The sequence below is a fragment of the Pogoniulus pusillus genome, chromosome 6 (assembly GCF_015220805.1).
Source record: "Pogoniulus pusillus isolate bPogPus1 chromosome 6, bPogPus1.pri, whole genome shotgun sequence".
Taxonomy (NCBI): domain Eukaryota; kingdom Metazoa; phylum Chordata; class Aves; order Piciformes; family Lybiidae; genus Pogoniulus; species Pogoniulus pusillus.
This window is the reverse complement of record NC_087269.1, coordinates 24183177-24203245: the sequence shown is the minus strand read 5'-3', so window position 1 is coordinate 24203245 and position 20069 is coordinate 24183177. Positions and strand designations below refer to the sequence as shown.

At 51.1% G+C, this 20069-nt stretch overlaps 1 protein-coding gene across 1 annotated transcript in view; it reads right to left on the bottom strand.

The window, feature by feature from the left end:
- Positions 1 to 752: 752 nt before the first annotated feature.
- The window catches only part of ATAD1 (ATPase family AAA domain containing 1), a 30811-nt gene continuing 11494 nt past the window's right edge, over positions 753 to 20069 (bottom strand). The window contains exons 3-10 of the mRNA XM_064144990.1: positions 19774 to 19872; positions 18781 to 18901; positions 14924 to 15124; positions 13188 to 13294; positions 9500 to 9589; positions 5619 to 5669; positions 3818 to 3954; positions 753 to 2923 (exon numbers count right to left, since the gene is read on the bottom strand). Of these exons, the coding sequence (XP_064001060.1) occupies positions 2803 to 2923; positions 3818 to 3954; positions 5619 to 5669; positions 9500 to 9589; positions 13188 to 13294; positions 14924 to 15124; positions 18781 to 18901; positions 19774 to 19872 (927 nt within the window). The 3' untranslated portion in view covers positions 753 to 2802. The remainder of the gene's footprint in view (positions 2924 to 3817; positions 3955 to 5618; positions 5670 to 9499; positions 9590 to 13187; positions 13295 to 14923; positions 15125 to 18780; positions 18902 to 19773; positions 19873 to 20069) is intronic.

The window sequence follows — 20069 nt, the reverse complement described above, 5'->3', positions numbered from 1 at the left end:
CTTTCCCAGGGCCTGCAGCCCCAAGCCACGGTGCTCAGGGGTGAGAGTTTGGGTAGGGAAGCTGCCAGCTCTGCTGCCCTTAGCTATCTGTTGCAGCAATCTGGGCTGACGATCCTTGTACTCATTCTTCTGCCCCAGGAGCAGCCAGAGGGTGTTTGAAATGCAACAAATCAACTTTTCCTCCTCTCCTGATTTGCTTCTAATCACAACAGATCCACACTAAGCAAGCACAACCAGGCCTCCACAGACTGCAGAGGGCAGCTGGCTGCAGCCTAAGCTGGTGCCTGCCTCTGCTGTGGCCCTAGCCCACCTGTGTGCTTATGAATCATCTACAAAAAGCCCTTTTTAATCCTTGCTCAGACAGCTTGGGGTTGGGGGTTTTCGGTCATTTTCAAATGATTTGGAGCAAAGAGCCCGAAGCTCGGAAAAAAAATGCTGCTGCAGCAGCCACTTTGTGAGCTGAAAGCAGCCCAGCAGTGGTGCCTCTGCTCAGGGCCCTTTGGGAGACACACTTGAGGCAACCCGAGAGAGCGATTGCAGCATTTGTCAGAGCTGAGGAATCAGAGTGTGCCTAAACCAGTGAAACTATGGGGAAAACCTCTCCCAAGGCCTACAGCAAAACACAGCTGGTGCGTGTGCCTCTGCAACTGGCCTGCACTGCTGACTCCCTCTGATTTTGACCCATTTTAGTAGTCTGAGGACCAGGGGGTGGGTTTTTATAGTGTATTTATTAAAGACATGAGACTGGAATCCATACAACTGATGTCTACCTTCATTTTAATATATGCTGACCCTGAGACTCTGCTACAGTCACGTTTAGTACACATAGATATTTATACATCTACCTGACTCCTGCTGCATTTGACTGTGTGGGGATGACAGAACAGCCACATGGGACACCCGGGGGCTGGGACAGGGCTGCACTAGTGGGAGAAACACACACAACTGTTCCCTCAACACACCCCCACCACCAACAACCCCAGCTTCAGCCTTGCACATTCAGCAAGCCCATCCCTTGCAGCCCTGCTCCTTCAGGTATTTCAGATTTCCACAGCTCACCACTTCTAGAGTGTCCCACTTCCTACCTCACCGTGTTGGAGCAACCTGCCTTTCCCTACAATTTCTTTCTCCACGTGGCAAAGCAACCCAGCTACGAAGCTTTTTTTTAAACACCTCATGTTTGGTACCCAAAGAGATTAAATTGGGCCAACCTGGGAGCTGCTGCAGCTACTGTTCCAGCAGCAGTGTGCTGGAAGCCAGCACACAGCTGAAGGGGGCTACAAGAAAGCTGGGGAGGGACTTTTTAGGGTGCCAGGTAGTGACAGGACTGGGGAAAATGGAGCAAATCTAGAAGTGGGTAGATTCAGACTAGATGTTAGGAAGAAGTTCTTCACCATGATGAGGGTGGTGAGACACTGGCACAGGTTGCCCAGGGAGGTGGTGGAAGCTTCATCCCTGGCTATTTGTTAAGACCAGGCTTAATGTGGCTCTAGGCAACCCCATCTACTGTGAGATGTCCCTGCCCATGGCAGGGGTTTAGAAGCTGGATGCTCCATGGGGTCCCTTCCAACCCTGACACTTGTGTGGTTCTGTGATACAGGTGAGAAGGGGCCAGTAGCAGCAGGCCCAGGGTTGATGGCTAGCTCCAGCTGCCTTCATTCAGCTTTGCAGTGCAGTTTGCTTGACACAGTCATGGCATTTTCCACACACCCCTGGCCCTCCTCTGCAGAGCGGCCATGCAGGGCAGCAGCCCAGGGGTGAGAGCAGTTCTGGGTGGGCACTCATGCAGAATTGGCATTCATGATAAGAAGGATGAAGCCACTGCAAACCTACTGCCAGGCACAGCCCCAGAGCACTCTGCCTAGTTAGGCTGTGAACCCTCTGTCCTTACCCCACGATAATGCTACAGGGACTTGTTGCTGTCAGCAAGGAAAGCAGGACATGGCTAAATCACGTTTATTGAACCCAAAGCTCTTCCCTTCTCCTGAGTTTGGCAACTCAGAGCACAGGACAGAGCAGAGGGGCACAGAGCATGTAGCACAGAGCCTTCCAGGACAAGCCAGGCTGACAGCCAGCCCTCTCCACAGCACACAGCAGAGCAGAGGCACCAGAACTCAGGGGGCTGTTGTGGCAGAGCAGTCAGGGTTTTACTCTGCTTACCCAGGCCAGGGGAGAAACAAAAATCAAACTCAGATTAAAACAGAGCCTCAAAAAGTAGAACTTGCCCAGAAGAAGAAGCACTCAAAGGCCTAAGCGGTGCTTTGCTATCAGTACTGTAGGGCAGCAGCTTTCAAGTGGTCATGACAAAGAAACAAAACCAGGTCACCGAGACTTCAAGCTGTGCCTGTATGGAGAAGCTGCTGAAAGGAAGAGCAGATGTGAGCTGAGCACGGATGAACCTTCAGCCTACACATGCTCCAAGCCAGCTTGCTGCAGAGTTTCTGTCCCAACGTTCCCTGGGAGCCCCAGGCATAGACACAGCCACCCAGCAGATACACAGCCCACACACCTGGACACCCCAGTGGGCCACGGGTGCTCTGTGCCCGTGATAGGGCATTCCTGACAGGCTGAGACAAGAGCAGCTGCTCCTGGTCTGGGCAAGAATTGTTCCACTACATCACTCTCCAGGTTCCAATAAGTTAGGATTTGTTGTATCAAAACAATCCCAGAAACAGGCCTCCCTGGGTAGTCCTCCCACTCCCACCCACCCCCTAGCCCCTTGGTGTGGTTTGGTTTTTTGCTAAATGATTACAGAGGTCGAGCTAAAATCACATCTGAGCCCATGGAGGCACTGCTCTGCTCTTAATCCAGGCTGACGTGCATCAGGACGTTCTGCAGCGTGGCATCCTTCGACCTCCTCATCTTCTCGATGGCCCTCTGCAGGTCCTGCTGCTGCACCGGCCGGATCTCGTCCTCCTCGTGGCTGCCGGTGAGACAAACAAGGCAAGGGACTCAACTGGGAGCTCTTCCAATGTGGAGAAGTCACCAATGAAAACGGCAGCTACACCCTGACACCACACGTGGTGCCTGGGGGGAAGAGAAGACAACCAGAACATCACAGCCAGGGCAACTGCACACCTAGGGCAGCCTGACCAGCATTCAGGGCTGGCAATGCAGCACAGGGATGGCACTTAGTGGTTGGTACCACCTCAGTCATTTTGTTAGGGAAGACCTTTAAATCACCCAGTCCAACCAGTCTCTAACTCTGCCAAGGCTGGGGCCAAGCCATGGCCCTCAGCACCAAAGCTCTGCCTCTGTGAAATACCTCTAGGCATGGGCATTCAACCACCTCTCTGGGCAGCCTGTGCCAGTGCTTGAGAACCCTTTCAGGGAAGAATTTTCATCTGATGCTCGACCTTAAAACTCTCCTGGGGCAATTTGAGCCTCTGTAGAGCCTCAACACTCACACCCAACAATGTCCTCTGCAAATTCACTGTGCCTCCATCCCCTCACCCAGACTGTTGATGAAGCTGTTAAACAGAACTGTTGCCAGCACTGAGCCCTGAGAGCACTACTGGTGACCAGCCACCAGCTGAGTTTAACTCCATTCCCTACCACTCTTTGAGCTTGCCACTGTAGCCCAAAGTAATGTTCTTTTCTTGGCTACAACCACTCCATGGACCATGCTTGTTGGGGTTTTCTCAGCTGCACTGTGGCAGTTTGTCACTGAGAGCTGCTCTCTGTGGATCACAGCCAAGGGTTCTAAGCCTCTATCAACGGTCAGCTCAACTCAGCCAAGACTGGCCAGGTTGGAGGAGCACCAAGAGGCACTCAGAGGTGCTGCTCAGCTGCCCCAGCAGAGTAAGCTGCCCCTTACCTCTCCTCCTCACAGGCAGAGTTGACATATTCCCTGACGCAGAGCAATGCCGCGTCCCGGCACATCTCCTTCAGGTCGCTGCCTGAGAAGCCATCGGTCTCCTTGGCCACCTCCAGCAGGTCCACGTGCCTGTCCACCTGCCAGACCAGGAGAGCTCTGAAGTCACTCGCTGTGACCACCAAAGACACACAACAGCCCCCTCCTGGTGCTCCTACCTGCCCTAAGAACTTCCCTCAGTCTTAATTTTATTTTAGCTTTCAAAAAAGGCCCTTTTGTTGAACTCTCCAAAGAGTTCCCTGCACACAATGAAACCAAACAAAGCTCTCTGGCTGACTGAACAAACCCAAAACCCCAGACAAGAACAGGCAACCAAAAACTAACCATCACATCCCAAAGTGAAGTTTGGTAGAGATCTACGAAGATCAGCCAAGTCCAACCCCCTGCTAAAGCAGGGCACCCACAGCAGCTTGCCCATGAGCACAATGGCCAGGGTGGGTTGGAAGCTCTCCAGACAAGGAGACTCCACAACCTCTCTGGGCACCCTGCTCCAGGCCTCCAGCACCCTCACACCAAACAACTTTCTCCTCCTGGGTTCCAGTTTGTGCCCATTCTCCCTTGTCCTGTTGCTGGGCACCACTGAAGAGTCTGGCCCCCTTGAGATGAACCAGTCTGTAACTGTGCCAAGCCTGGAGCTAAGCCATGGCCCTTAGCCCTAGGGCTCTACTGCTTTTAAACATCCCCAGAGACAGGCATTCGACCACCTGCCTGGGCCAGTCTTTGAGAACCCTCTCAGTGAAGAAGTTTGTTCTAATGTCCAACCTAAACCTCTCCTGGGGCAACCTGAGGCCATTTCCTCTCATCCTGGCACTTGGTCCTAGGGAGCAGAGCCCAGCCCTCACTTCAGTCTCCTCTCAGGGAGCTGCAGAGAGCAATGAGCTCTGCCCTCAGCCTCCTCCACACTGCACACCCCCAGCTCGTTCAGCTGCTCCTCTCCAGACCCTTTCCCAGCTTTGTTGACCTTCTCTGCACCTGCTCCAGCCCCTCAATGTCCTTCTTGAAGAGAGAGGACCAAAACTGAACCCAGCACTCCAGGTGCGGCCTCATCAGTGCCCAATCCAGGGGCACAAACTCTGCCCTGCTCTTGCTGGCCACACCACTGCTGATGCTAGTAGCCTTCTTGGCCACCAGGTTACTTCAACTGGCTGCTGACCAACAGCTCCATGCCTTTTTCTGCTGGGCTGTTTCCAGCCACAAGCTTCCACAAGCCCGGAGCGTCCACAGGGTTGCCATGACTCAAGGGCAGGACTGCCATAAAACATGAGGAGCAAAATGTAGAGCAGCTGTGCCCTGAAGGAAACATGAAGCAGAGGTCAGAAGTATCACTCCTCAACATGACTGGATGGAGTCAAAGCAGCATTCTGCAGCTCTTCTCCCTGCTTTGTGATCTCTTGAAGCTTCTTGCACTGATCAAGGTGATTGCCAAAGGTGATTCACCTTCAACAGTGCTGGGGACATAAGTGCATTATCCTGTTGCATAACAAGAAGATGGAGATGGAGAAGTCTTCTTCCTGGTGATTCACCACACAGCTCCAACCTACTGCTCACACCTAGGCTTGTGCTTAAGGCAGAAGGCAACTCCCCTACTTGGCTTCAACACCACCCCCCACAGCACAGTTACCATGAGAGGTACCCTGGAAGATCATCCCATCTTACTCCAAGGCAGTTAGAGGTGGTGTTCTGTGCAGCTCCCCAGCCTGCACTCCTGACCACAGTCACACAGCACAGCCAGGAGCCCACTTACATTTTCATTCTTCAAGATCAGCTTCAAGATAGCTTCTCTCTGTTTCACGGCCTGAAAAGAGATTAAGAGTTCTTAGAGTACAACACCAAATGCCTGGAACATTGGAACATCTGCCCCCAGGATGCACTGCCTGATGCCACAGCTTGTCCCTCAGGCTGGGGATGCAAACATTCACAGGATGGGTTGGAAGGGTCCTCAAAGCTCATCCAGTTCCAACCCCCTGCCATGGGCAGGGACACCTCCCACCAGCACAGCTTGCTCAAGGCCTCATCCAGCCTGGTTGAGAACACCTCCAGGCAGGGGGCAGCCACAGCCTCGCTGGGCAACCTGTGCCAGTCTCTCCCCACCCTCACTCTCAACAATTTCTTCCTCATCTCCACTCTCAGTCTCCCCTCTCTCAGCTCAAAGCCTTTGTCCCTCATCCTGGCACTCCCAGCCCTTGTCCAAAGTCCCTCCCCAGCTCTCCTGGAGCCCCTTCAGGTACTAAAAGGCAGCTCTAAGGTTTGCCTGGAGCATTCCCTTCTCCAGCCTCAACAGCCTCAACTCTCCGAGCCTGTCCCCACAGGGAAGCTTCTCCAGCCCCCTGATCATCTCTGTGGCCTTTGCTGAAGCCTCTTCAGCAGCTCCAGGTCCTTTTTGTGGTGGGGGCCCCAGAGCTGTTTGCAGTGCTGCAGGTGGGGGCTAAGCAGAGCAGAGGGGCAGAATCCCCTCCTTGTGCTGCTGCTCTCCTTGCTCTGGCTGCAGCCAGCACACAGCTGGCTCTGGGCTGCCAGCCACCACTGCTGGCTCCTGGGCAGTTGGTCACCAACTGACACCCCCGAAGGCCTTCTCCTCCAGCCTGCTCTCAGCCACTCCTCACCCAGCCTGCATTTGTGCTTGGCAATGCCCTGACCCAGCTGCAGGACCTGCGCTTGGCCTTACTGACCTTCATGAGGTTGGTTTGTGCTCACCTCAGCAGCCTGTCCAAGCCCCTCTGGATTGATCCCTTCCTTCCAATGTGTCAACAGCACCACACAGCCTAGTGTCGCCTGCAAGCCTGCTGAGGATGTCACTAAGCAAAGCTGCCTGCTAGCACGAGATCTCTGCCTCCAAGAGCAGGTGAAACCAAATCTCTTTGCACTCCTCACAGGGAAAGGGAAAATCTCCTTAGATGTAGCCTATCTTTACCCTCGGCAGTCTGTCTCCAAAGATCTCCTCTCAAGCTCTCTATGCCTAGGGGATGCTTTCAGGACTTCTGCTAAAGCACGTGAAGAGGACAAACTGTTGTGCTTCAATAAAAATAAATAATAAATTACATTCTGGGCTAATTTTAAGAAATGTATGTCACTGAGTGAAAGAAAAGTGAAGTCCTGAGCTCACACTTACTAGCTAAGTAAAAGGCAGGCAGTAAAAACCTTGTTGGGGTCCTAAATATACTTTCCTTGTTAAAAAGGGAGAAAACAATCCCCAAGTCATGATTCTCCATCTCAGAAAAGCTTTCTTCTATCTCCCTCTGCCTTGCAGATCATTTCTTGTCACTAGTTTAGGGCGTTTTAATCACTGACTTATAAAACCTGCAAGGCCTAAGCTACTTTGCACCCTTCCCATCCACAGCACCTGGATTATCTGGGGACTCAACAAGAGAGCTGTCACCAATCTTGGTTGGATCACAAAGCACTACAGAGCAGGTTCACCCAGGAACATGTCCAGGTGCGCCTTGAAAGCCTCCAAAGAAGACTCCACAACCTCTCTGGGCAGCCTGGTCCAGGCCTCCAGCACCCTCAAAGTTAAGAATTTCCTCCTCATGTTCAGATGGAACTTCCTATGTTCAGGTTTATTCCCAGTTCCTCTTGTGCTGTCCCTGGGCACCACTGACAAGAGCCTGGCCCCATCCTCCTGATACCCACCCCACAGGTATTTGCAAGCACTGAGCAGATCCCCCTCAGGCTCCTCCTCTCCAAGCTAACCAGCCCCAGGGCTCAGCCTCCTCTCAGATGAGAGATGCTGCAGTGCTCTCAGCAGCTCAGTGGCCCTGTGCAGGTCTCTCTCCAGTAGCAATTTGTTCTTCTTGAGCTGGGGAGCACAGAACTGGACACAGTACCCTAGGTGAGACCTCACCAGGGGTAGAGCAGATGGGCAGGAGAACCTCCTCTGAGCTGCTGGCCCCATTCCTCTTGCTGCGCCCCAGAATGCCATTTGCTTTCTTGGCTGTGAGGGCACACTGCTGCCTCATGGGCATCCTGTCCTCTGCCACATCCCCCAGGTCCTTTTCCTCAGAGCTGCTATCCAAGAGGTCAACCCCCAAGCTGTACTGCTGCATGGGGTTGTTCTTCCCCAGATGCAGGACTTGACACTTGCCCTTAGTGAATATCACTGGAGTGCCAGATGGCTGCCTCCTAGACCTCTGAGAGGAGAAGGTGCAGGTGAGGCAGGGGTGTGAAAGCCCAGGAGCAGAGCAGTGACTAAGTCACAAACACTTTCTGTTCCCAAAAGCAGCCACCCAGCAGGGCTGGAAGCCAGCTCCAACAAGATGGGTCTGGCAACAGGATTGCTCTCTTGCACAACCAACCAGAGATCTGCTCCTTCAGTTTGGTCTCTGAGTTGCTGTATGAAACTGCACCATGAGGGGTACTGCTGTAGCCAGGAGGAAACAGCCACGGCCATGGCTGAGCATCTTGTAACAGTGACACCAAAAAGTCTTGTGACAGCATCAAAGAGACTTAAAGCAGCTTCAGTTTTAAGGGCAAGGACAGCAAAAGAGGTAGTCAGGCTAACCAGGTGATGGCTGACATCACTGATAAAGATCTTAGTGACTGCGTACATCATAAGCACAATAAAATCAGCTTCCCAGACTGATTGCAGTACCTGCCTGTAGAAAGGCCTGAGAAGGACACAGGGTTTGGAATGCTGACTTCATTACTCCCTCAGAATGAACTGCTCTGTGTAGAGAAGGTGTATATGGTAGAAGTCAAGATGGACCTGCTTGAGACCATCTGATCTGCCTGCCACTCTTCCTGCAGGCAAGGCTGTGAGGCCACTTTTGTGCTTTTTGTGGTCATGGTGAAGTTAACATTGAGTTCTTTTCAGCATCTAAGTCAAGAGGAAGAACAAGAGTTGGAAGCCCTCAGAGGACATGGAGTTGTTTCAGATAAATGCCCAAGGACACAAAAACTTCACAGGACAAAGCTGAGCTGTTTGTGTGCTTCTGAAAGACTACAACAGGGTCAAAAGATCCCAGAATCACAACATGATTTAGGCTGGGAGAGACCTCCAAAGCTCATCCAGTCCAACCCCTCTGCACTTAGCAGGGACATCCTCCACTGGCCCAGAGCCCTGTCCAGCCTCACCTGGAATATCTCCAGGGATGGTGCCTCAACCACCTCTCTGGGCAACCTGTTGTAGCATTCCAGCATCCTCCTGGCAAATAACTTGTTCCCCACATCCAATCTCAATCTGCTGTGTGCTAGTTTGAAGCCATTGCCCTCATCCTGTCCCTGTCAACCTCTGGAAACAGTCCCTCTGCAGCCTTCTTGCAGGCTGCTATTAGATCTCTCTGGAGCCTTCCCTGCTCCAGGCTAAACAACTCCATCTCCCTTAGCCTGTCCTCACAGCAGAGGTACTTCAGCCCTCTGACCATTTTCATCGCCCTCCTCTGGACCTGCTCCATCAAGTCCATGTATCTCTTGTGTTGAGGGCTCCAGAGGTGGACACAGCACTGCAGGTGAGGCCTCAGCAGGGCAGAGGGACAGAATGCCCTCTCTCCATCTGCTGGCCAGGCTGTTTTGGAGGCAGAGGTGGTCCATCCCCTGTCCCCTCCTTGGGACACAGGTTTGCTGCCTGCCAGAGCTCGTGCCTGGAGCTGAGGCAGCAGGCAGTGCTGAGGCAAGCCCAGGGTGACTCACAGGCTGGTTGATGTGGAAGCGGGTCGGCATTCTCCTCATGATGGCAGAGTCCAGATCCTGGGGACGGTTGGTGGCTCCCATCACTATCACCTGTGTACATCAACAAATGAAACCAGTCAGTCTGAAAGCAGCTTTTGAAAACATTCCTGTAGTGGAGTTTCCAAACCAAACATTTTATCAAGAACATCAACATCTGAAGGAGTTACATAAGGTCTCTTGCTACTCATTTTGGCAACGGGAAGCAGAGCATCAGCACCACAGAGTAGCACCCAAGTGGAGACTTCTCCATTGGCCTGAACCCTTTGCAGCCCGATTTGAAAGCTGAACCCCTCAACCCAGGAGCTCCCCTTGTAAATCATGGTGTTGCCTCAATAGGTTCTGGTGGTCTGGAAGGGACTTGAAACATTTTGATAAGGTATTAAAAACTGTGGCATTTCTAGGCTTGGTTGGAAACAGACGGGCAAGCAGCTTAGCACACACTAAACATAGGGTATGGAGCTGCTGGAGTGAGGCCAGAGGAGGCCAGAGAGATAATCCAAGGGCTGGAGTAGCTCTACTGTGAGGATAGGCTGAGGAACCTGGGGGTGTGCAGCCTGGAGAGGAGAAGGCTCCAGGGGGACCTTAAAGCTGCCTGCCAGTGCCCGAAGGGATCCTGCAGGAAGGCTGCAGAGGTACTTTGCTGGGGGTGTCTAGAGACAGGCCAAGGAGGAATGGTTTGAAGCTGAGGCAGGGCAGGATTAGAGCAGAGCTGAGGAAGAAGTTCGTCAGTAGGAGGGTGGTGAGACTCTGGAACAGGCTGCCTGGGGAGGCTGTGGATGCCTTCTCCATGGAAGTCTTTAAGGCCAGGCTGGAGGAAGCCTTAAGTCTAGTTGAGTGGTGTCCCTGTCTACGGTGGACAGGTTGGAGTAGATTACCTCTGAGGTCCCTCCCAACCTGAGCCATTCTCTGATTCTATGGTAAAACATTGATTTTCTTATTTAATCATCCAGAGAAGGTTTTAAAAGCAGAAGGAATCTGTATGCAGTGCAGCAGCAGTGCAAGAGCGTGGATCAAGTGTTTGCCTGCTTGGCCTGCCTTCCACGTAGAGTAAACTGACTTCCCATTCAGCTCAGCTCTGCTGTCTCATCTATTCTGCTAAGTTATGTACACGGCAAACACGCAGGCACCCGAGCGACATACGGCAGGGCAATTCATCTCCTATCAATAACCTTTCCTGACATGCTCCTGGCCTTTTGTCTGAGGTCGCGCTCCCAAGGCAGCCCTGGCAACACCAGCGGCCCCTGGCCAAGCTGTCTTTGCTTTGTGGCATAGCAGAGCCACCCTGCCACCTAGAGGTGTCACTGCTTGGTGGCCAAAAGGTGTCTTCCTCAGCAGGGCTGTGGCTGGCTTCGCCTTCTGTGAGAAGTTGTCTGTGTGTGTTCAGCGCTGGGCTTCCCAGCTCGAGAGACAAGGAACTGCTGGAGAGAGTCCAGAGCAGGCTGCAAAGCTGCTGAGGGGCCTGGAGCAGCTCTGTGAGCAGCAAAGGCTGAGAGCCCTGGGGCTGAGAGCCTGCAGAAGAGCAGCTCCAGAGGGCATCTGAGCAATGCTCAGCAAGAGCTAAAGGAGCTGCGGGGAGCAAGAGTCTGGGGCCAGGCTCTTGTCAGTGGTGTTCAGGGCCAGGCCAAGGGGCAGTGGGCACAAAGTGGAATGCAGGAGAGTCCACACTCCAAAAAGGGCCTTGAAATGCCAAAGTGTGCCCAGAGAAGAGCAATGGAGAACAGGTCTGGTGAGGAGCAGCTGAGGGAGCTGGGATTTAGTCTGAAGAAAGGGTGAGGGGAGACCTCATTGCTCTCTACAGCTCCCTCAAAGGAGGTTGCAGCCACATGGGGGTTGGGCTCTTCTCCCTAGCAACAAGTGATGAGAGGAGATGGCCTCAAGTTGTCCCAGGGGAGGTTTGGGTTGGACATGAGGAACAACTTCTTCCCTAGAAGTGTTGTCAAGGCCTGGCCCAGGCTGCCCAGGCCAGTGGTGGAGTGCCCATTCCTGCAGGGATTTAAAAGCCATGGAGACATTGTGCTGAGGGACAAGGTTCAGTGGTGACCTGCCACTGCAGGGCTAGGAGCTGGTCTTGATAACCCTTCAGGTCTCTTCCAAACAAAGCAGTCCAATGATTTTAAGTGTCTCTTTAAGCAGCTCAGCTGTGTTTTCCAGACACTGTGCTCCAAGCACCTGCTGGACACAGTAGTCTTTCCTTGGCAGGTTTAGCCTAAAACTGAAGATGCTTTTTTTGGTGCACAGGAACAGATATCATTTGTCACAACCCTTATTTACTATTTCCTCCTAGCATTTGGAATTGTTCCTGTTACAAAAGCCGAATTTTATCCTTATTCTAAGGAAATTTGCTTGGCAAGAATGAAGACAAGGAGCCTAAACCAATCTAACAAAAGAAACCAGCAAGCTGGTTGTCAAAACCTGAGACAATACAAATGCCCAAACCATCCCCTTACTGAACACATCCTGAAGGGCACTCACACAGAATCACATAATGGTCTGGGTTGGAAGGGACCTCCAAAGGTCATCTAGTCCAGCCCCCTCTGCAGTCAGCAGGGGCACTCTCAACTAGATCAGGTTGCCCAGATCTCAGGGAGCCTGAAACACTCCTGCTGAAAAAACTCCCACCAACCTGAATCGCCCCCGTGGTGTCTCCAGGAACTGCTGGGATTGCATTTCACTTCGGTGACTGTCACCAAAAGGACAAGAGAGCTTTGTTCAGGCTCTAAAGAAATGTGTGCTTGCAAGATCACACTCAGCTTGCAGTTCAGTGTCCATACCACTGGCCTCTTGGTAATGGCAAGCAAACACTCTGCTATAAAGCTCTCTGGATTCTAAGCACTCTTTAGAAAGCCTGCTGAAAAAGTGGAGAAATGAGGAACAGAGTAATGTACAAAGAACTCCTGGAGGTGGGACCATGGCAAACCAGTCACAGAAAATACAGATTATGAAAGCTGACAGTCTGAAAACTGGAAAATAAACAGGTTATTAAGGGCCTGAAAAAGAGAAAGGCCTGGAGCAGCTCTGTGAGCAGCAAAGACTGAGAGCCCTGGGGCTGTTGAGCGTGGAGAAGAGCAGCCCAAGAGTGCATCTGAGCAATCCTCAGCAAGAGATAAAGGAGCTGTGGGGTCAAGAGGCTGGGGCTCTTGTCAGTGGTGCCTAGGGCCAGGCCAAGGGGCAGTGGGTACAAAGTGGAAGCCAGGAGGTTCCATGTGAGCAGGAGGAGAAAGCTGTTTGGTGTGAGGGTGCTGGAGGCCTGCCCAAGAGGTTGTGAAGTCTCCTTGTCTGGAGAGCTTCCACCCTGCCCCGGGCACTGTGCTTCTGGACAAGCTGATGTAGGTGCCCTGTTTTAACAGGGGGGTTGGGCTGGATGCTCTCCAGAGGTCCCTTCCAGCTCCCCCCAGAAGGTTCTCAAGGCCAGGCTGGAGGAGGCCTTGACTCTAGTTGAGAGGCGTCTCTGCCCATGGCAGGGGGGTCGGAGCAGATGAGGTCCCTTCCAACATGAGCTATTCTGTGATTCTCTGAACATCCTTACAGGTAAAGAACTTCTGCTGGCAATGGTTCCTACATGCTACCTGCCCCTCTTCCCAAATGTCTCAATACACACTAACAAAGAGGGAAGGATCAGGTTCCTTTTCCAGTCACCCTTTGTACTTACCTGGCAGTTGTAGTCTGTGTCGAGTCCATCCCACAGGCTCATGAACTGAGCTTTCATCATTGCTGTAGCTTCATGGTCTGAACTTGATCGATTTCTCAGGAAGGAATCTGCAAGGGTTCAGTAACACAATTTACTTTCAATCCTGCCATAGAAACCAGGCTGTTGAATTCCTCGTTTGCAGATCTGTGCCATTCTTTATCCTACCAACACCTCCTCTTAACCATCCCTGCCAACAAAGGAAAAATACTTCTAATGGTGAATAACAGAGACGTGAAACCTCACCATGTTTCCAAGCACACCTCTTCAACTACATCACACAAGCATGCACCTATCAAGTTAGCTTGTCCCAAAGCTGGTGCTCCAAATTTTCTCCTTCTTGACTTCATGGCACATGTAGCTTTCACTTTAATTTCTCACTCCCAGATGGAAGCACTCAGAATGTTGCAAGCCTCAAGATGTCAAAGCACATGAAAGCAGCAAGCAGGACTGTTGCAAAGCAGGCTACAGGCTGTTAGAGCTCTAACTCTGCCAGTGATACCCTAAGGTATTTCCAGCAGCAGCAAAGCCACATCTTTCACATCTATCCAAAAGGATAAAACGCAGCTTAAGAAGGCAGCCTCCTCACCAAGCTAAACTGAAAGGTAAAACACTGTCAGGCTCTGTTCCTTCAAGATATACAAGAACCAACAAGCAATTTTAAGTTCTCAAGTTCAGGACTTAAACACTAACATGCCAAGCCCAAAAGGCACAGAAAAACTGGCACCTTTGCTGCCTTTCAGACTGAATATCCCCTCCTAATTCTTCAGCCTTATTATGATCCTGCATTTTACTTTCTATTAGGTGTCCTCAAAACAGAAGCACTGAAGTGTATTTCACAGATGAGGTTGGAAGGGACCTCAGAGTTCATCTGCTCCAATCCCCCTGCCATGGGCAGGGACACCTCTCAACTAGAGTCAAGGCCTCCTCCAGCCTGGCCTTGAGGACCGCCAGGGAGGAAGCTTCCACAACCTCCCCAGGCAGCCTGTTCCAGAGTCTCACTACCCTCCTACCAAAAAATTTCTTCCTCAGCTCCACTCTAACCCTGCTCTCCCTCAGCTTCAAACCATTCCCCCTTGGCCTGTCTCTAGACACCCTCAGCAAAAAGTCCCTCTGCAGCCTTGCTGCAGGAACCTTTCAGGCTCTGGCAGCAGCTTTAAGGTCCCCCTGGAGCCTTCTCTTGTCCAGGCTGCACACCCCCAGCTCCCTCAGCCTGTCCTCACAGCAGAGCTGCTCCAGCCCTTGGATCTTCCCTGTGGCCTCCTCCGGCCTCACTCCAACAGCATTGTGTCTTTCTTCTGCTGAGGACACCAGAACTGGAGACAGGATTGGAGGCAAGGTGTCAAGAGCAGAGATGTGCTTTTGGTGGTGGGTTTTCTAAGTAGGTCCCTGAGAGGAAAAAAAGCTTTGCTCAGGAACCACCTTAGCCCAACAGAAACAAGCAGCAACTTGTTCTACCTGTGATTTCCTCCCCTAAGAGGATGAAGGTGCAGTGGCTGGGAGGGAAGCAACATAGACTAGACAGAACAGAGCTCCTGCTTGGGCACCCTGACTTGACAACAGTACTTCTATTCCTAAGCCTTGTTCCAGGCTCGCTGTCAGGAACAGATGCCAGCAGTCCAACAGAAGCAGCAGCCTGGACCCACACTTGACCATCGTTCTGCCAGAGGTACAAAAAACCCACACAGCCAGATTTTTACCTATTTCATCAATAAAAATGATGGATGGCTGCAGCTTTATGGCAAGAGAGAAGACAGCAGCAGCCAGCTTCTGAGACTCTCCATACCACTTGTCTGTCAGCGTTGAGGGCTGGAGATTGATGAAGCGGCATCCTGCCTCCTTGGCTGTCGCTTTGGCGATCAGTGTCTTGCCGCAGCCGGGAGGGCCGTACAGAAGGACCCCTAGGAAAAGCAGAGGTGTGAATGCTCTCTGCTCGCTGCACAGAAAACAGCCTTTGCTGTCACAGACTCAGTGTCCAGGCTGGATTCTATCTGGGTTGTCAGAGAGAAGAAGCCAAGTTACACAGTGTGACATCAGAATCATTTCAGATTGCCTTATGATTAAACAAAAGCTGAGAACACCTAAAATCAGGTGTGGTGAAATGGAGACATCTGACTGAGACATACCTCTGTGACTAGAAAGGTGACATAGGTCCTGCTGGATCAACCTGATCTCCTCCCATGACCCACTTAGTGGTTGAGGGAAAGGCTGTAGATGTGTCTACCTAGCTGTCAGTAAAGCCTTTGACACTGTGACCCACAGCAGCCTCCTGGAGAAACTAGCTGCTCATGGCCTGGCCGGGCAGAAGTTTGCTGGATGATGCCTGGGCTCAGAGAGGAGGTGAATGGAGTTAGCTCCAGTTGGTGGTTGGTCACAAGTAGTGTTCCCCAGAGCTCAGTGCTGGCAACAGTTCTTTTTGATATCTCTAGGAATGATCATAGAACCATAGAATGTCAGGCTCAAAGAGACTTCCAAGCTCATCCAGCCCAACCTAGCACCCAGCCCTGCCCAATCAACCAGACCATGGCACTAAGTGCCCCAGCCAGGCTTTGCTTCAACACCTCCAGGGACAGTAACTCCACCACCTCCCTAGGGAGCCCATTCCAATGCCAAACACTCTCTCTGGCAAGAACTTCCTCCTCACATCCAGCCTAGACCTGCCCTGGCACAGCTTGAGGATGTGTCTCCTTGTTCTGTTGCTGGGTGCCTGGCAGAAGAGACCAACCCCACCTGGCTACAACCTCCCTTCAGGTAGTTGTAGAGTGCAATGAGGTCACCTCTGAGCCTCCTCTTCTGCAGGCTGCACCCCCCAGCTCCCTCAGCCTCTCCTTACATGGCTGTGCTCCAGGCCCCTCACCAGCTTCGTTGCCCTTCTCTGGACACCTTACAGCACCTCTACATCTCTCTTGAATTGAGGAGCCCACAACTGGACACAGTGCTCAAGGTGTGGCCTGCGTAGCGCTGAGTACCGGGGAAGAATAACCTCCCTTGTCCTACTGGCCACACTGCTCCTGATACAGGACAGGATGCAATGGGATTGAGGCACCCTCAGGTTTGCAGGTGACACTGAATTGGGCAGCAGTGTTGATCTGCTGCAGTGTAGGGAGGTTCTGCAGAATGTTCTGGCCAGGCTGGATCCATGGGCTGAGGCCACTGGGATGGGGTTCAACAAACAAGTGCTAGGTCCTGCACTTGGATCACAACAACCCCGGGGGATCACAACAACCTCGGGAAGGCTCCAGGCTTGGGGTGGAGTGGCTGGAAACTGCCCAGCAGAAAATCACCTGAGGGTGCTAGCTGACAGCATCTGAAGATTAGTCAAGGGGTGCCCAGGTGGGCAAGAAGGGCACCAGCATCCTGGCTTGGATCAGCAGTGGTGTGACCATCAGGAGCAGGGCAGAGACTGTGCCCCTGGACTGGGCACTGGTGAGGCTACAGATTTAGTTCCAGAACTAGTTCTGAGCCACTTACTCCAAGGAAATTTAGAGTCTGGAGCAGGTTGAAAGAAGGGCAACAAAGCTGGGGAAGGATCTGGAGAAGAGGGAGCTGGGGGTGTGCAGTGTGGAAGAGGCTGAGGGCAGAGCTCATTGCTCTCTACAGCTCCCTGAAAGGAGGCTGCAGTGAGGTGGAGGTTGGGCTCTGCTCCCAAGTGACAAGTGACAGAAGGAGAGTAAGCAGCCTCAAGTTGCCCCATGGGAAGGGTAGGTTGGGTATCAGAAGAAAGGGCTCCTAAACAGTGTGGCAGGCTGCCAAGGGCAGTGGTGGAGTCCTCATGCCTTGATATGTTTCAAAGCTGTGTAGATGTGGCACTGAGGGACATGAGTTAGCAGCAAACCTGGTGGTGCGTGGTTAATGATTGGAGTGCATGATCTTAAAGGTCTTTTCCAATCCTCAGTCATTCCATGATAAAAACTAAACCCTATTTACCTTCTGCAAGCATTGGCAGGCCTTGTTTACAGCCAGTTTCAGCCTTACTAATAAAAACAGCATGCAGAGGAGGGATTAAAAAAAAAAACAACACCAAAAAAGTCCACAAAGATTTTAACCAAATTACCCACAATTAAAGATGACATGTGACATTATTTTTTAAGCTTTTGGTGCCTGAAGAGCAGAGCCACAATTAGCCTGAAGCGATGATTTCCTGCTGCTACCAGAAGCGGGGAACAAACCCTGTATGGAAAGTCTGTTTAATGAGATAAACAAAAAAAAGTAATTTCTTTTTCCTTCAGCTTATTAGATCATGGCATTAAAGGAATTTTCCAGACATTTTGCAGTTTGTGACTTAAGGCAGAAAACAGCCTAGAAAAACTGAAGCAGTCAGAGAAGCATTTCAGTTTCCATCACTTGGAATGTGAAATGAGCCAGTCGTAGACAGAGGAAGCAATTAATAGTTTTACAGAGTTTTCAGAAGACAATATTCCAGGGATCAGAGCAGAAATAACTAAACTTAGAATCATGGAATCATTCAAGTTGTAAAAGAACTTTAACATCATCAAGTCCAAACACTAACCCAATGCCATCAAGCTCACAAACTCCTGTGCTGAAGGGCCACGTCTACACATCTTTTCTGAACACCTCCAGGGATGGTGACTCCAGCACTTCCCTAGGAGTGGGGGTTTAAGCCAACATTTCACAAAGGCCTGCAGTGACAGGATCAGGAGCTGTAGTTTCAAACCAGAGCAGAGCAGATTCAGATCAGATGTGAGGAACAAGTTCTGCACCATGAAGATAGTGGAACACTGCAACAGGTTGCCCAGGAAAGTGGTTGAGGCCCCACCCCTGGAGATATTCAAGGTGAGGCTGGACAGAGCTGTCAGCAACCTGCTCTAGTGGAGGATGTCCCTACTGAGTGCTGGGGAGTTGGACTGGATGAGCTTTGGATGTCCCTTCCACCTTAACCATCCATGATTCTATGATTTTAGGTTTAAACTTGTCCACAGTGACACACAGCAAATGTGGCTGTAAGCAAGCCAGCAGGGAGAGTCCACCTTTGCTTTACTGGTGGAAGTTTGACATCTGCCAAGTTCCTCACTGCCTCAATACTGCAGAGCTCCAGAGAAAACCAAGGCATATCCAGGGTAGAAATGTGATCTCTCTCTCTCTAAAGGGCTGAAGTTCTAGGACTAGGACAGAGAGAGAAGCGTACACTGACACCTCATGTTTATGACTTCTCCTTCCACAGGCTGCAGAGGTGTCACCCAAATCTGTACAGCACAGTTCTAGCTCAACTCTGTCAAAGGGTAAGGTGGGGTATAAAAAGAAAAATTTGACATTTCAGGTTGTTCAAAATGCAGTCCACAGCAAGAAGGGCAGCAAAATGACACATTAATAACTGAAAATCAATTACTGCTTTATTATTAAGACAAAAGTTGCTCATCACAACTTGATTTCACGCAAGAAGAAACAGAAGAACCTGAAGATATTCCCTGGCATCATTAATAAAGGCTGAATTTTGGACTGGCAACCCACTTCTTCTTCCCTCTCTGGGCAATTGGAGCTTTGAAAAACAGGATTCTATCTTAATGCCAATACAGAACTTGCGACATTTCCTTCCTACCTTTTGGCGGCTGTAAGAGTCTGGAGTTCTCAAATAAGTATTTCTTCTTGATTGGCAAAATGACAGTGTCTTTCAGGTCTGTAATGACATCATCTAAGCCTGCAATATCACTCCAGGTCACCTAAGGTGGACAAACAGTGTTAGAAGTGCTCAGCACAGACCCTGCTAACACAAAAATACCCACAAGCTTAGAAGGGCTGCAATGCCTATAATAAACCAGCAAAGATAAATTATGATAGAAGCTTTGCTCTCAGCAATGCCTTTTAAGGTTGAAATTAATTACAATGTTCTTATATAATTCCACAGACACATTAGTAGGACAAACAATGTAATCCAAAGACAAAATGAAGATCTTCCACAGCTCAAGCGAAACTGGGCAGGAGTCAGCAATGGGCACTTGAAGCACCCAAGGTCAGCACAGCCTGAGCTGAGCCAGAGAGGGCATTCTGCCCCTCTGCTCTGGGGAGACCTCACAGGCAGCACTGTGTCCAGCTCTGGTAACTGCAACACAAGACATGGAAGTTATGGTGACCTCTAGACTCCTCCAAGATGATCAGAGAGCTGGAACCCTTCACTTACAGGGACAGGTTGGGAGACTTGGGGCTGTTCAGCCTGAAGAAGAGAAGGCTGCAGAGAGACCTTAGAGTTGCATTGAAATATCTGAAGGAGATCTGCAGGCAGGCTGGGGAGGGATTGCTCAGAAGGGCCTATGGGGATAGGCGAGGGGCAGTGGTTTGGAAGAGGAGCAGGGCAGATGTAGGTTGCACATCAGAAGGGAGTTGTGCACCGTGAGGGTGGGGAGAGACTGGCACAGGCTGCCCAGGGCTGTGGTTGAGGCCATCCCTGGACATACTCAAGGTCAGCCTGCTCTGGTTGGAGGTGTCCCTGCTGCCAGCAGCAGGGTTGGCCAAGATGCCCTTTTGAAGGTTCCTTCCAATCCAGTGCAACCTGTGAAGCGCTTTTCCTCACAGTACAAAGAGAGCAGGTCCTTACGTGCATGCTCAGGGGATCTACAAGGTGTGCAGCAATGCTCATTTCATATTCTGTCAGCTTGACATTCTTCACTCCAATTTGCTTCATCAGTTTTTCAGCCTTGGGGAAAGAAACCAACAAGAAAATCAGAGAAAGAACTCCAATGTTTAATGCAAATATTGGTTTCTGTTTCAAGAAATGTTAGTGGGAGTCTGAAAAGCTTCACTGTAAGTCACACTTGAGGAGGGGTTAAATCAGTAAACGGTTCTGCTATGGCTTTGTATCATCTGAGAGAAACTAAGCCATGTCTCAGTTCC